The sequence below is a fragment of the Oncorhynchus tshawytscha genome, linkage group LG12, assembly GCF_018296145.1.
Source record: "Oncorhynchus tshawytscha isolate Ot180627B linkage group LG12, Otsh_v2.0, whole genome shotgun sequence".
Lineage (NCBI taxonomy): Eukaryota > Metazoa > Chordata > Actinopteri > Salmoniformes > Salmonidae > Oncorhynchus > Oncorhynchus tshawytscha.
In genome coordinates, this window is record NC_056440.1 from 75,277,226 (window position 1) to 75,292,246 (window position 15,021).

General features: G+C 52.6%; 1 protein-coding gene across 8 annotated transcripts in view; it reads left to right on the top strand.

Annotated features, from left to right (window-relative positions):
* The window catches only part of myo5aa (myosin VAa), a 101,700-nt gene that overhangs the window by 70,880 nt on the left and 15,799 nt on the right, over positions 1 to 15,021 (top strand). For 3 of the 8 annotated variants that reach the window (XM_042331067.1, XM_042331074.1, XM_042331068.1), the window contains 9 exons: positions 277 to 370; positions 2,438 to 2,586; positions 3,334 to 3,447; positions 3,705 to 3,839; positions 3,943 to 3,999; positions 4,282 to 4,509; positions 4,760 to 4,768; positions 5,027 to 5,127; positions 5,597 to 5,653. In XM_042331067.1, the coding sequence (XP_042187001.1) occupies positions 277 to 370; positions 2,438 to 2,586; positions 3,334 to 3,447; positions 3,705 to 3,839; positions 3,943 to 3,999; positions 4,282 to 4,509; positions 4,760 to 4,768; positions 5,027 to 5,127; positions 5,597 to 5,653 (944 nt within the window). The remainder of the gene's footprint in view (positions 1 to 276; positions 371 to 2,437; positions 2,587 to 3,333; positions 3,448 to 3,704; positions 3,840 to 3,942; positions 4,000 to 4,281; positions 4,510 to 4,759; positions 4,769 to 5,026; positions 5,128 to 5,596; positions 5,654 to 15,021) is intronic. The other 5 variants (XM_042331071.1, XM_042331075.1, XM_042331069.1 and 2 more) reach the window with 3 other exon arrangements.

The window sequence follows — 15,021 nt, forward strand, 5'->3', positions numbered from 1 at the left end:
CCCAAAGTCCTTGCAGTCCAGACCTGAGTCAGATACAGGACATCTGTCAAATACTGAAGATGCACTTGATTTGTTTCACCCTGTACACTGGGACCAATGGAAATGTTCTGAAACGCCCCCAACTCTGCACACTGGTCCAGCAAATCAAGTGCACCTTTAAGTATTTGATACTATTTGACCCAGATCTGCTAGTGTTCTCAAATCACATGATTGATGGATTACTGGACCAATAGGCTGTGGTAGACTTGATTGAAGTATTTTCTCCTGTGTGTGAAGATGGTAGCAGAGCTGAAGCAGCAGAATGGTCTGCTGAAGACCGAGAAAGACGACCTGAACCGAATGATCAAGGAACAGAGCCAGCAGATGACAGGTACCAACCATTCAGTAGCTTTAGACCAATCACGTTCACTGTTACTATATTTAGACCAATCACATTCCGTGTAAATACTTTTAGACCAATCACAGTCATTGTTGAAATTCCATACAGAGATTTGATGATACGCTCCCCACACGTGCTGAACTTGTCTTCTTTCTCCTCTTTCTCTCCTCCTTTCCCTTCTGCTCTCTCCTCCCCACCTCCTCCCCCTCCTCCCCCTTTCCCTTCTTCTCTCTGTGCTCTCCTCCCCACCTCCTCCACCTTTCCCTTCTTCTCTCTGTGCTCTCTCCTCCCCACCTCCTCCCCCTTTCCCTTCTTCTCTCTGTGCTCTCTCCTCCCCACCTCCTCCACTCCCTCCCCCTTTCCCCCTTATTCTCTCTGTGCTCTCTCCTCCCCATCTCCTCCACCTTTCCCTTCTTCTCTCTGTGCTCTCTCCTCCTCCCCACCTCCTCCCCCTTTCCCTTCTCTCTGTGCTCTCTCCTCCCCACCTCCTCCCCCTTTCCCTTCTTCTCTCTGTGCTCTCTCCTCCCCACCTCCTCCCCCTTTTCCGTCCTTCTCTCTGTGCTCTCTCTTCCCCACCTCCTCCCCCCTTTCCCTTCTTCTCTCTGTGCTCTCTCCTCCCCATCTCCTCCCCCTTTCCCTTCTTCTCTCTCTGCTCTCTCTCTCCCCCCCCATCTCCTCCACCTCCCCCTTTCGTTCTTCTCTCTGTGCTCTCTCCTTCCCACCTCCTTCACCTCCCCTTTCCCTTTCCCTTCTTCTCTCTGTGCTCTCTCCTCCCCACCTCCTCCCCTTTCCCTTTTCTCTCTGTGCTCTCTCCTCTTCTCTCTGTGCTCTCTCCTCCCGACCTCCTCCCCCTTTCCCTTCTTCTCTCTGTGCTCTCTCCTCCCCACCTCCTCCCCCTTTCCCTTATTCTCTCTGTGCTCTCTCCTCCCCATCTCCTCCACCTCCCCCTTTCCCTTCTTCTCTCTATGCTCTCTCCTCCCCATCTCCTCCCCCTTTCCCTTCTTCTCTCTCTGCTCTCTCCTCCCCATCTCCTCCCCCTTTCCCTTCTTCTCTCTCTGCTCTCTCCTCCCCATCTCCTCCTCCTCCTCCCCCTTTCCCTTCTTCTCTCTGTGCTCTCTCTTCCCCATCTCCTCTACCTCCCCCCCTTTCCCTTCTTCTCTCTGTGCTCTCTCCTCCCCACCTCCTCCCCCTTTCCCTTCTTCTCTCTGTGCTCTCTCCTCCCCACCTCCTCCCCCCCTTTCCCTTTCCCTTCTTCTCTCTCTGTGCTCTCTCCTCCCCACCTCCTCCCCCCTTTCCCTTCTTCTCTCTCTGCTCTCTCCTCCCCATCTCCTCCCCCTTTCCCTTCTTCTCTCTCTGCTCTCTCCTCCCCATCTCCTCCCCCTTTCCCTTCTTCTCTCTCTGCTCTCTCTCCTCCCCATCTCCTCTACCTCCCCCTTTCCCTTCTTCTCTCTGTGCTCTCTCCTCCCCATCTCCTCCACCTCCTCCCCCTTTCCCTTCTTCTCTCTGTGCTCTCTCCTCCCCATCTCCTCCCCATTTCCCTTCTTCTCTCTGTGCTCTCTCCTCCCCATCTCCTCCACCTCCCCCTTTCCCTTCTTCTCTCTCTGCTCTCTCCTCCCCATCTCCTCCACCTCCCCATTTCCCTTCTTCTCTCTCTGCTCTCTCCTCCCCATCTCCTCCACCTCCCCTTTCCCTTCTTCTCTCTGTGCTCTCTCCTCCCCATCTCCTCCACCTCCCCCTTTCCCTTCTTCTCTCTGTGCTCTCTCCTCCCCACCTCCTCCCCCTTTCCCTTCTTCTCTCTCTGCTCTCTCCTCCCCATCTCCTCCACCTCCTCCCCCTTTCCTTCTTCTCTCTGTGCTTTCCCTTCTTCTCTCTGTGCTCTCTCCTCCCCATCTCCTCCACCTCCCCCTTTCCCTTCTTCTCTCTGTGCTCTCTCCTCCTCCATCTCCCCCTTTCTTCTTCTCTCTGTGCTCTCTCCTCCCCACCTCCTCCACCTCCCCCTTTCCCTTCTTCTCTCTGTGCTCTCTCCTCCCCATCTCCTCCACCTCCTCCCCCTTTCAGAGAAAATGACTCGTGCATTAGCGGAGGAGACTCAGCAGTTGGAGAGCGATCTGAACGAGGAGAGGTCTCGCTACCAGAACCTCCTAACAGAACACCTGAGACTGGAGGAACGCTACGACGACCTCAAGGAAGAAATCACTCTCTCTGTGGTAGGCTAACGCATAGCATGTCAACAATTTCACACTCACAAACACTGGACCGAACCAGACCACACACACTCACAAACACTGGACCGAACCAGACCCCACACACTCACAAACACTGGACCGAACCAGACCCCACACACTCACAAACACTGGACCGAACCAGACCCCACACACTCACAAACACTGGACCGAACCAGACCCCACACACTCACAAACACTGGACCGAACCAGACCCCACACACTCACAAACACTGGACCGAACCAGACCCCACACACTCACAAACACTGGGCTGAACCAGACCACACACACTCACAAACACTGGACCGAACCAGACCCCACACACTCACAAACACTGGACCGAACCAGACCCCACACACTCACAAACACTGGACTGAACCAGACCCCACACACTCACAAACACTGGACCGAACCAGACCCCACACACTCACAAACACTGGGCTGAACCAGACCACACACACTCACAAACACTGGACCGAACCAGACCCCACACACTCACAAACACTTGACCGAACCAGACCACACACACTCACAAACACTGGGCTGAACCAGACCACACACACTCACAAACACTGGCCCGAACCAGACCACACACACTCACAAACACTGGGACGAACCAGACCACACACACGCCACACTGCCCCACCATACTAAACGCACACACACCAAACAAACACACTGCACCACACCACAAACACACACTAAAGTCCCCTTGCCCCTCCTTTCTCCAGAGCGTGCCCAAGCCCGGCCACAGGAGAACAGACTCCACCCACAGCAGCAACGGATCAGAGTGCACCTACAACTCAGAGTTCGCCGAATCAGAAGAAAGTTCCCGACATGGAGAAGTGAGTGGGACTTAGACAGAAACTTCCTCTCACCATTAGAAAATGTTACAAAAAAGTTGTTAATGTTGCTTCAACCTGTTCTGTAGTTATTTTAAGTTATTACAACTACAACCCTGCAGAATTGGTCGTCATTCAGTGAAACACTTTCTGTAATGTTTTAGTATTGACAGCTAATGTCTTTAATGCCCATGACGATGCCCCAAAGCTCCGCCTGTCAGTGTCATTTCTGTCTCTGACCTCATTTCCTGTTGGGACAGGATGTGACCCGGGGCATGGACACGTCTCTGACTCTGAAGCTGCAGAAGCGCGTAACCGAGCTGGAGCAGGAGAAATCCTCTCTCCGCAACGAGCTAGAGAACAAGGAGGAGCAGTTCCAGCGGGCTAGAGTCAGGGTACAGCCACAGTACTACACAATATTACTACAATACTATGCTGTATTACTGTATTACAACCACAGTCTTACTTACTTTACCGTCGGACCTCTCCGTCTGTCAGGATGATGAGGAGCATAAGAAATCACGTGGAGCAGAACTGGAGTACGAGTCTCTCAAGGTATTGTATAGATATCCAATCTACTCATATCTACGGTAGTGGGTAGGGGATAGGACTTAGGTGGGCAACAGCTCGTGGCTCAAGGGCCCCGGGGGGCCGCCAGTTGCCCATCACGGGGCTAGGGGTTGATTTGGGACTGGATTTGTCTGGGTGAGTGTGTTGTATACATAGATGGTTAGAGATCTCTAGATGGATATAACCCATTTTAGCATTGACATTGCCGTCTCTATGGGTGTGTATTAACTCTGACTGCCGCCGGCGGCATCCATCTTTAATCCACAGCGCCAGGAGCTGGATTCCGAGAACAAGAAGTTGAAGCACGACCTGACCGCCATGAGGCAGAGCCTGCTGGGTAATGCAGGCGCTGGGGCAGGGGCACCAGGAAGTCCACCCTACAAAGTTCTCATGGACCAACTGAACTCCTCGTGCGAGGAGCTGGAGGTGCGGAAAGAGGAGGTGCTGATTCTACGATCTCAACTGGTCTCACAGAAGGAGGCCATGCAGCACAAGGTAGGATACATGGAGGGACCCACACACACACACACACACGGACATGTGCAAACACACACATGCACACTGACCCATGCACAGACACGCATATATGCACAGTCTCGCAGACATAGATATATACACATATATACACACACGTGAAACCTTTTCATGTCTGTCCACTGCACTATCAATGCTTCTAACACTCCCGTCTCTTCTCTCCTTCTCTCCCTCTCTCCTCTCTTCTCTCTCCTGCCATGCCTTCCTAAAGGATGAGAAGGTACTAGAACTCTGCTGACTGCATGCTCTGGGAATGACTAGCTTAAACACATACACACGTGCCACTGATTTATTTGCATGTAACACCACCATATGTATGGTCTTTAGATCCACAATACTGGATGGGTCAAGATTCACGTGGAATAATAGTGTCTTCTCTCTGTTCTCTGCCTGATGCTCTGTTGTGTCTTCTCTACATGTGAATGTGGTTATTTTCCTCTTTCTCTCTCATCTCCCTCCATGTCATCCCTCTCTCCAGGAGACGATGACAGAGCCAGTGCACTATGCAGAGGATGTCCATAAGATGAAGGACTCTGGTGCAATCACTCAGGCTTATCTAGGACTCAAAGAGACCAACAGGTACAACTCTCTTTCTCTCTCTCTTTTTTCACTTTCCCTCCTCATCCCCCTATCTCCTTCTCTCTGTATCTCCTCAATCTCTCTCGCTTTCTCTTCGCTTTCCCTCTCCTTCTCGCTTTCTCTCTCCTTCTCGCTTTCTCTCTCCCTTTCTCTCTTTCACTTTCTCTTTTGCTTTCCTTCCCCCTCTATCTCTTTCTCTCTCCCCTTCTTTCACTTTCCCTCCCCTCTATCTCCTTCTGTCTGTCACCCCCTTCCCTCTTTACCTTTCCCTCCCCTCTATCTCCTTCTGTCTGTCATCCCCTTCCCTCTTTACCTTTCCCTTCCTCCCCCAAGAGTTCCACAGAGGACTCATTACAGTACAAGCTCCCCACCAGTATGTCTGATGTACTCCATGAGTACACTCAGTGTGTGTGAGATCTGTATGTGTTTGAGAACTGTGTGTGTGAACTCCTCTCTCTGTTGTGCGCAGATCTCCCAGGTTCTTGCGTAAACCACTAGAAGCCAATGAGCTCCTAAATCGGCTCAGGTAACCAATCAGATGTGTCCTTTGCATCGTGAGGCGGAGCATGCGTGGCCACGCTGACCAATGGGGATTGAGCAAGACTGAGCGGAGGCTTTTTATTGGATAGGATAATATAGTTGATGATGGCTGGCTGATATTGAATCTATATTAATGATATATTGTGTAGGTGATAAAACTAGATTTGCTTCAGTGCCAATGGGTCTGCTTGTTTTGCACGCCGAGCGATTTCTAACCTGTACTGTACTGTAAGTGGTGAAGGCGGCGTAAGCTGCCTGCTAATTGGTATGATGATGACGCTAAGCTAGGTTAGCCTGCGTAATATTGGTCATCGAACTAGCATGGTAATTAAGCTAAGCTAGGTTAGCCTACATAGTATTGGTAATCTAACTAGCATGTTGAAGCTAAACTAGGTTAGCCTCCGTATGGGTTGAAGGTTAGTCATGAATGATGCACAGACTCTTAATTACTAATCAGCTCCTATGAAATGTCTTCTGCATGGAACCAAAGCTGCATCTTTACCAACCAGGGGTTTCCCTGTGTTGTGTTTTGTTAGTTCCATCATGTTGCTACCACCCTGTGTGTTACGTTGCGTTAACAATCCTTGTCATTTCAGATTTTGATCATGCTTGTTCTCTACCAGGGGTTGGAACCAAAATTATTTTCCAATTGTTTTGTTCTGACTAGAACCATACATTTTTTTACCCGACCAGCAAAAAAAGTTCTGAACCGGTTCGAACCCCGAAAAAAAGCAAAGATTAATATAATTCCTTTCTGTTCCTTTATAAACCTCTGAAATTGACTTTTTAAAAACATTTAGCTGGACATTAAGTTACTTCACCAATCAGTGAGGATATAGCAGCTTGCTATGGAGCGGGCAAGCTGTTTACATGCATTGGACAGACGAATGTAGGGCGTTGGATGAGACATTTTCCGGGTGGGGAGAGAGCGAGAGAGGGTGGAGGAGGGTTGGCTTGAACCAGTGGGCATCTTGTTGTTATGACATGCATCATCTGAATTAGGCCCACAGAATTATACCTTCGGAAGAGCGGCTTTTATGAAGGAACTTTGAATGTCTTTGAACTTCAGAAAGTTGTCTTAACGCTGGACCAGCTAGCTGGTATGTGCAGAGCGGCACCAGAATTCAAATAAAAACACCTTTTACCTTTTTGTACTTAGTGAATCCAATGTGAAATGTGATAACTATAGTATCCTTAATTAGCGTTGAAAAGGTTAATCCATTCTTCTCTGATTGTAAATCTTTCTCCCTAATTTCTGAATCAGACTTGTAACGTCAGTAGGCTACTAGACTATGCTTCAGAGGGGAAGGGACAGGTAGCCTACACACGCGCACACTGGAACACTTTTCTGTCAGGCGGACACTGGAACACTTTTCTTAGTGACAGAGTGTGAGGGCTTTGAATATGCACTTTGTTACGTTTTTTGTGCGACTGAAAAACAATGCATGGAAAATAAAATAACGTTATCAACCGGTTCCATGCTTTTAAAATAATGGTTCTGTTCCGGAACAGTATAGATCACTTTTGTTCTGATTCTGTTCCTTGAAATATGTATATTTTCCAGTTGTCGGTTCTGTTCCCTGAACTGGTTCCAACCCCTGTTCTAAACACACATAGATTCAGAATACTAAGCACAACAAGCTTACACACACACAGCATGAGACTGCATCACCCCACCTCCTCTAGTCCACCACCACCCCAGCTCCCCTAGTCCACCACCACCCCAGCCCACAATCATCACCCCACCTCCTCTAGTCCACGACCACCCCATCTCCTCTAGTCCACGACCACCCCATGTCTTCTAGTCCACCAACACCCCACCTCCTCTAGTCCACCACCACCCCTCCTCCTCTAGTCCACCATCATCCCTCCTCCTCTAGTCCACCATCATCCCTCCTCCTCTAGTCCACCATCATCCCTCCTCCTCTAGTCCACCATCATCCCTCCTCCTCTAGTCCACCATCATCCCTCCTCCTCTAGTCCACCATCATCCCTCTCCTCTAGTCCACCATCATCCCTCCTCCTCTAGTCCACCATCATCCCTCCTCCTCTAGACCACCATCATCCCTCCTCCTCTAGACCACCATCATCCCTTTTCCTCTAGTCCACCATCATCCCTTTTCCTATAGTCCACCATCATCCCTCCTCCTCTAGTCCACCATCATCCCTCCTCTAGTCCACCATCATCCCTTTTCCTATAGTCCACCATCATCCCTTTTCCTATAGTCCACCATCATCCCTTTTCCTATAGTCCACCATCATCCCTCTCCTCTAGTCCACCATCATCCCTCCTCCCACCATCATCCCTCCTCCTCTAGTCCACCATCATCCCTCCTCCTCTAGTCCACCATCATCCCTTTTCCTCTAGTCCACCATCATCCCTTTTCCTCTAGTCCACCATCATCCCTCCTCCTCTAGTCCACCATCATCCCTCCTCCTCTAGTCCACCATCATCCCTCCTCCTCTAGTCCACCATCATCCCTTTTCCTATAGTCCACCATCATCCCTCCTCCTCTAGTCCACCATCACCCCTCCTCCTCTAGTCCACCATCATCCCTCCTCCTCTAGTCCACCATCATCCCTCCTCCTCTAGTCCACCATCATCCCTCCTCCTCTAGTCCACCATCATCCCTCCTCCTCTAGTCCACCATCATCCCTCCTCCTCTAGTCCCCACCACCCCAGCTCCCCTCCCCTAGTCCACCACCACCCCAGCCCACAATCATCACCCCACCTCCTCTAGTCCACGACCACCCCATCTCCTCTAGTCCACGACCACCCCATGTCTTCTAGTCCACCAACACCCCACCTCCTCTAGTCCACCACCACCCCACCTCCTCTAGTCCACCACCACCCCTCCTCCTCTAGTCCACCATCATCCCTCCTCCTCTAGTCCACCATCATCCCTCCTCCTCTAGTCCACCATCATCCCTCCTCCTCTAGTCCACCATCATCCCTCCTCCTCTAGTCCACCATCATCCCTCCTCCTCTAGTCCACCATCATCCCTCCTCCTCTAGACCACCATCATCCCTCCTCCTCTAGTCCACCATCATCCCTCCTCCTCTAGTCCACCATCATCCCTCCTCCTCTAGACCACCATCATCCCTCCTCCTCTAGACCACCATCATCCCTTTTCCTCTAGTCCACCATCATCCCTTTTCCTATAGTCCACCATCATCCCTCCTCCTCTAGTCCACCATCATCCCTCCTCCTCTAGTCCACCATCATCCCTCCTCCTCTAGTCCACCATCATCCCTTTTCCTATAGTCCACCATCATCCCTTTTCCTATAGTCCACCATCATCCCTTTTCCTATAGTCCACCATCATCCCTCCTCCTCTAGTCCACCATCATCCCTCCTCCTCTAGTCCACCATCATCCCTCCTCCTCTAGTCCACCATCATCCCTTTTCCTATAGTCCACCATCATCCCTTTTCCTATAGTCCACCATCATCCCTTTTCCTATAGTCCACCATCATCCCTCCTCCTCTAGTCCACCATCATCCCTCCTCCTCTAGTCCACCATCATCCCTCCTCCTCTAGTCCACCATCATCCCTTTTCCTAGTCCACCATCATCCCTTTTCCTATAGTCCACCATCATCCCTTTTCCTATAGTCCACCATCATCCCTCCTCCTCTAGTCCACCATCATCCCTCCTCCTCTAGTCCACCATCATCCCTCCTCCTCTAGTCCACCATCATCCCTCCTCCTCTAGTCCACCATCATCCCTCCTCCTCTAGTCCACCATCATCCCTTTTCCTATAGTCCACCATCATCCCTCCTCCTCTAGTCCACCATCACCCCTCCTCCTCTAGTCCACCATCATCCCTCCTCCTCTAGTCCACCATCATCCCTCCTCCTCTAGTCCACCATCATCCCTTTTCCTATAGTCCACCATCATCCCTCCTCCTCTAGTCCACCATCACCCCTCCTCCTCCTCTAGTCCACCATCATCCCTCCTCCTCTAGTCCACCATCATCCCTCCTCCTCTAGTCCACCATCATCCCTCCTCCTCTAGTCCACCATCATCCCTCCTCCTCTAGTCCACCATCACCCCTCCTCCTCTAGTCCACCATCATCCCTTTTCCTCCTCTAGTCCACCATCATCCCTCCTCCTCTAGTCCACCATCATCCCTCCTCCTCTATCCCATCATCCCTCCTCCTCTAGTCCACCATCATCCCTCCTCCTCTAGTCCACCATCATCCCTCCTCCTCTAGTCCACCATCATCCCTCCTCCTCTAGTCCACCATCATCCCTCCTCCTCTAGTCCACCATCATCCCTCCTCCTCTAGTCCACCATCTTCCCTCCTCCTCTAGTCCACCATCATCCCTCCTCCTCTAGTCCACCATCTTCCCTCCTCCTCTAGTCCACCATCATCCCTCCTCCTCTAGTCCACCATCATCCCTCCTCCTCTAGTCCACCATCATCCCTCCTCCTCTAGTCCACCATCATCCCTCCTCCTCTAGTCCACCATCATCCCTCCTCCTCTAGTCCACCATCATCCCTCCTCCTCTAGTCCACCATCATCCCTCCTCCTCTAGACCACCATCATCCCTCCTCCTCTAGTCCACCATCATCCCTCCTCCTCTAGTCCACCATCATCCCTCCTCCTCTAGTCCACCATCATCCCTCCTCCTCTAGTCCACCATCATCCCTCCTCCTCTAGTCCACCATCATCCCTCCTCCTCTAGTCCACCATCATCCCTCCTCCTCTAGTCCACCATCCCCCCTCCTCCTCTAGTCCACCATCATCCCTCCTCCTCTAGTCCACCATCATCCCTCCTCCTCTAGTCCACCATCATCCCTCCTCCTCTCTAGTCCACCATCATCCCTCCTCCTCTAGTCCACCATCATCCCTCCTCCTCTAGTCCACCATCATCCCTCCTCCTCTAGTCCACCATCATCCCTCCTCCTCTAGTCCACCATCATCCCTCCTCCTCTAGTCCACCATCATCCCTCCTCCTCTAGTCCACCATCATCCCTCCTCCTCTAGTCCACCATCATCCCTCCTCCTCTAGTCCACCATCATCCCTCCTCCTCTAGTCCACCATCATCCCTCCTCCTCTAGTCCACCATCATCCCTCCTCCTCTAGTCCACCATCATCCCTCCTCCTCTAGTCCACCATCATCCCTCCTCCTCTAGTCCACCATCATCCCTTTCCTCTAGTCCACCATCATCCCTTTTCCTATAGTCCACCATCATCCCTCCTCCTCTAGTCCACCATCATCCCTCCTCCTCTAGTCCACCATCATCCCTCCTCATCCCTAGTCCACCATCATCCCTTTTCCTATAGTCCACCATCATCCCTTTTCCTATAGTCCACCATCATCCCTTTTCTTTCTATAGTCCACCATCATCCCTCCTCCTCTAGTCCACCATCATCCCTCCTCCTCTAGTCCACCATCATCCCTCCTCCTCTAGTCCACCATCATCCCTTTTCCTCTAGTCCACCATCATCCCTTTTCCTCTAGTCCACCATCATCCCTCCTCCTCTAGTCCACCATCATCCCTCCTCCTCTAGTCCACCATCATCCCTCCTCCTCTAGTCCACCATCATCCCTCCTCCTCTAGTCCACCATCATCCCTCCTCCTCTAGTCCACCATCACCCTCCTCCTCTAGTCCACCATCATCCCTCCTCCTCTAGTCCACCATCATCCCTCCTCCTCTAGTCCACCATCATCCCTCCTCCTCTAGTCCACCATCATCCCTCCTCCTCTAGTCCACCATCATCCCTCCTCCTCTAGTCCACCATCACCCCTCCTCCTCTAGTCCACCACCACCCCCTCTAGTCCACAATCATCACCCCACCTCCTCTAGTCCACGACCACCCCATCTCCTCTAGTCCACTCCACCCCATGTCTTCTAGTCCACCATCACCCCTCCTCCTCTAGTCCACCACCACCCCTCCTCCTCTAGTCCACCATCATCCCTCCTCCTCTAGTCCACCATCATCCCTCCTCCCCTCTCCTCTAGTCCACCATCATCCCTCCTCCTCTAGTCCCATCATCCCTCCTCCTCTATCACCATCATCCCTCCTCCTCTAGTCCACCATCATCCCTCCTCCTCTAGTCCACCATCATCCCTCCTCCTCTAGTCCACCATCATCCCTCCTCCTCTAGTCCACCATCATCCCTCCTCCTCTAGTCCACCATCATCCCTCCTCCTCTAGTCCACCATCATCCCTCCTCCTCTAGTCCACCATCATCCCTCCTCCTCTAGTCCACCATCATCCCTCCTCCTCTAGTCCACCATCATCCCTTTTCCTATAGTCCACCATCATCCCTCCTCCTCTAGTCCACCATCATCCCTCCTCCTCCTCCACCATCATCCCTCCACCATCATCATCCCTCCACCATCATCCTCCATAGTCCACCATCATCCCTTTTCCTATAGTCCACCATCATCCCTTTCCTATAGTCCACCATCATCCCTCCTCCTCTAGTCCACCATCATCCCTCCTCCTCTAGTCCACCATCATCCCTCCTCCTCTAGTCCACCATCATCCCTCCTTTCCTATAGTCCACCATCATCCCTTTTCCTATAGTCCACCATCATCCCTCCTCCTCTAGTCCACCATCATCCCTCCTCCTCTAGTCCACCATCATCCCTCCTCCTCTAGTCCACCATCATCCCTCCTCCTCTAGTCCACCATCATCCCTTTTCCTATAGTCCACCATCATCCCTTTTCCTAGTCCACCATCATCCCTCCTTCCTATAGTCCACCATCATCCCTCCTCCTCTAGTCCACCATCATCCCTCCTCCTCTAGTCCACCATCATCCCTCCTCCTCTAGTCCACCATCATCCCTCCTCCTCTAGTCCACCATCATCCCTCCTCCTCTAGTCCACCATCATCCCTCCTTCCTATAGTCCACCATCATCCCTCCTCCTCCTCCTCCTCTAGTCCACCATCATCCCTCCTCCTCTAGTCCACCATCATCCCTCCTCCTCTAGTCCACCATCATCCCTCCTCCTCTAGTCCACCATCATCCCTCCTCCTCTAGTCCACCATCATCCCTCCTCCTCTAGTCCACCATCATCCCTCCCACCATCATCCCTCCTCCTCTAGTCCACCATCATCCCTCCTCCTCTAGTCCACCATCATCCCTCCTCCTCTAGTCCACCATCATCCCTCCTCCTCTAGTCCACCATCACCCCTCCTCCTCTAGTCCACCATCATCCCTCCTCTAGTCCACCATCATCCCTCCTCCTCTAGTCCACCATCATCCCTCCTCCTCTAGTCCACCATCATCCCTCCTCCTCTAGTCCACCATCATCCCTCCTCCTCTAGTCCACCATCATCCCTCCTCCTCTAGTCCACCATCATCCCTCCTCCTCTAGTCCACCATCATCCCTCCTCCTCTAGTCCACCATCATCCCTCCTCCTCTAGTCCACCATCATCCCTCCTCCTCTAGTCCACCATCATCCCTCCTCCTCTAGTCCACCATCATCCCTCCTCCTCTAGTCCACCATCATCCCTCCTCCTCTAGTCCACCATCATCCCTCCTCCTCTAGTCCACCATCATCCCTCCTCCTCTAGTCCACCATCATCCCTCCTCCTCTAGTCCACCATCATCCCTCCTCCTCTAGTCCACCATCATCCCTCCTCCTCTAGTCCACCATCATCCCTCCTCCTCTAGTCCACCATCATCCCTCCTCCTCTAGTCCACCATCATCCCTCCTCCTCTAGTCCACCATCATCCCTCCTCCTCTAGTCCACCATCATCCCTCCTCCTCTAGTCCACCATCATCCCTCCTCCTCTAGTCCACCATCATCCCTCCTCCTCTAGTCCACCATCACCCCTCCTCCCCTCCTCCTCTAGTCCACCATCATCCCTCCTCCTCTAGTCCACCATCATCCCTCCTCCTCTAGTCCACCATCATCCCTCCTCCTCTAGTCCACCATCATCCCTCCTCCTCTAGTCCACCATCATCCCTCCTCCTCTAGTCCACCATCATCCCTCCTCCTCTAGTCCACCATCATCCCTCCTCCTCTAGTCCACCATCATCCCTCCTCCTCTAGTCCACCATCATCCCTCCTCCTCTAGTCCACCATCATCCCTCCTCCTCTAGTCCACCATCATCCCTCCTCCTCTAGTCCACCATCATCCCTCCTCCTCTAGTCCACCATCATCCCTCCTCCTCTAGTCCACCATCATCCCTCCTCCTCTAGTCCACCATCATCCCTCCTCCTCTAGTCCACCATCATCCCTCCTCCTCTAGTCCACCATCATCCCTCCTCCTCTAGTCCACCATCATCCCTCCTCCTCTAGTCCACCATCATCCCTCCTCCTCTAGTCCACCATCATCCCTCCCTCTCCCATCATCCCTCCTCCTCTAGTCCACCATCATCCCTCCTCCTCTAGTCCACCATCATCCCTCCTCCTCTAGTCCACCATCATCCCTCCTCCTCTAGTCCACCATCATCCCCTCCTCCTCTAGTCCACCATCATCCCTCCTCCTCTAGTCCACCATCACCCCTCCTCCTCTAGTCCACCATCATCCCTCCTCCTCTAGTCCACCATCACCCTCCTCCTCTAGTCCACCATCATCCCTCCTCCTCTAGTCCACCATCATCCCTCCTCCTCTAGACCACCATCATCCCTCCTCCTCTAGTCCACCATCATCCCTCCTCCTCTAGTCCACCATCATCCCTCCTCCTCCTAGTCCACCATCACCCCTCCTCCTCTAGTCCACCATCATCCCTCCTCCTCTAGTCCACCATCATCCCTCCTCCTCTAGTCCACCATCATCCCTCCTCCTCTAGTCCACCATCATCCCTCCTCCTCTAGTCCACCATCATCCCTCCTCCTCTAGTCCACCCCTCCTCCTCTAGTCATCCCTCCTCCTCTAGTCCACCATCATCCCTCCTCCTCTAGTCCACCATCATCCCTCCTCCTCTAGTCCACCATCATCCCTCCTCCTCTAGTCCACCATCATCCCTCCTCCTCCTCTAGTCCACCATCATCCCTCCTCCTCTAGTCCACCATCATCCCTCCTCCTCTAGTCCACCATCATCCCTCCTCCTCTAGTCCACCATCATCCCTCCTCCTCTAGTCCACCATCATCCCTCCTCCTCCTCTCAGTCCACCATCATCCCCTCCTCCTCTAGTCCACCATCATCCCTCCTCCTCTAGTCCACCATCATCCCTCCTCCTCTAGTCCACCATCATCCCTCCTCCTCTAGTCCACCATCATCCCTCCTCCTCCCACCATCTAGTCCACCATCATCCCTCCTCCTCTCCTCCTCTAGTCCACCATCATCCCTCCTCCTCTAGTCCACCATCATCCCTCCTCCTCTAGTCCACCATCATCCCTCCTCCTCTAGTCCACCATCACCATCAGTCCACC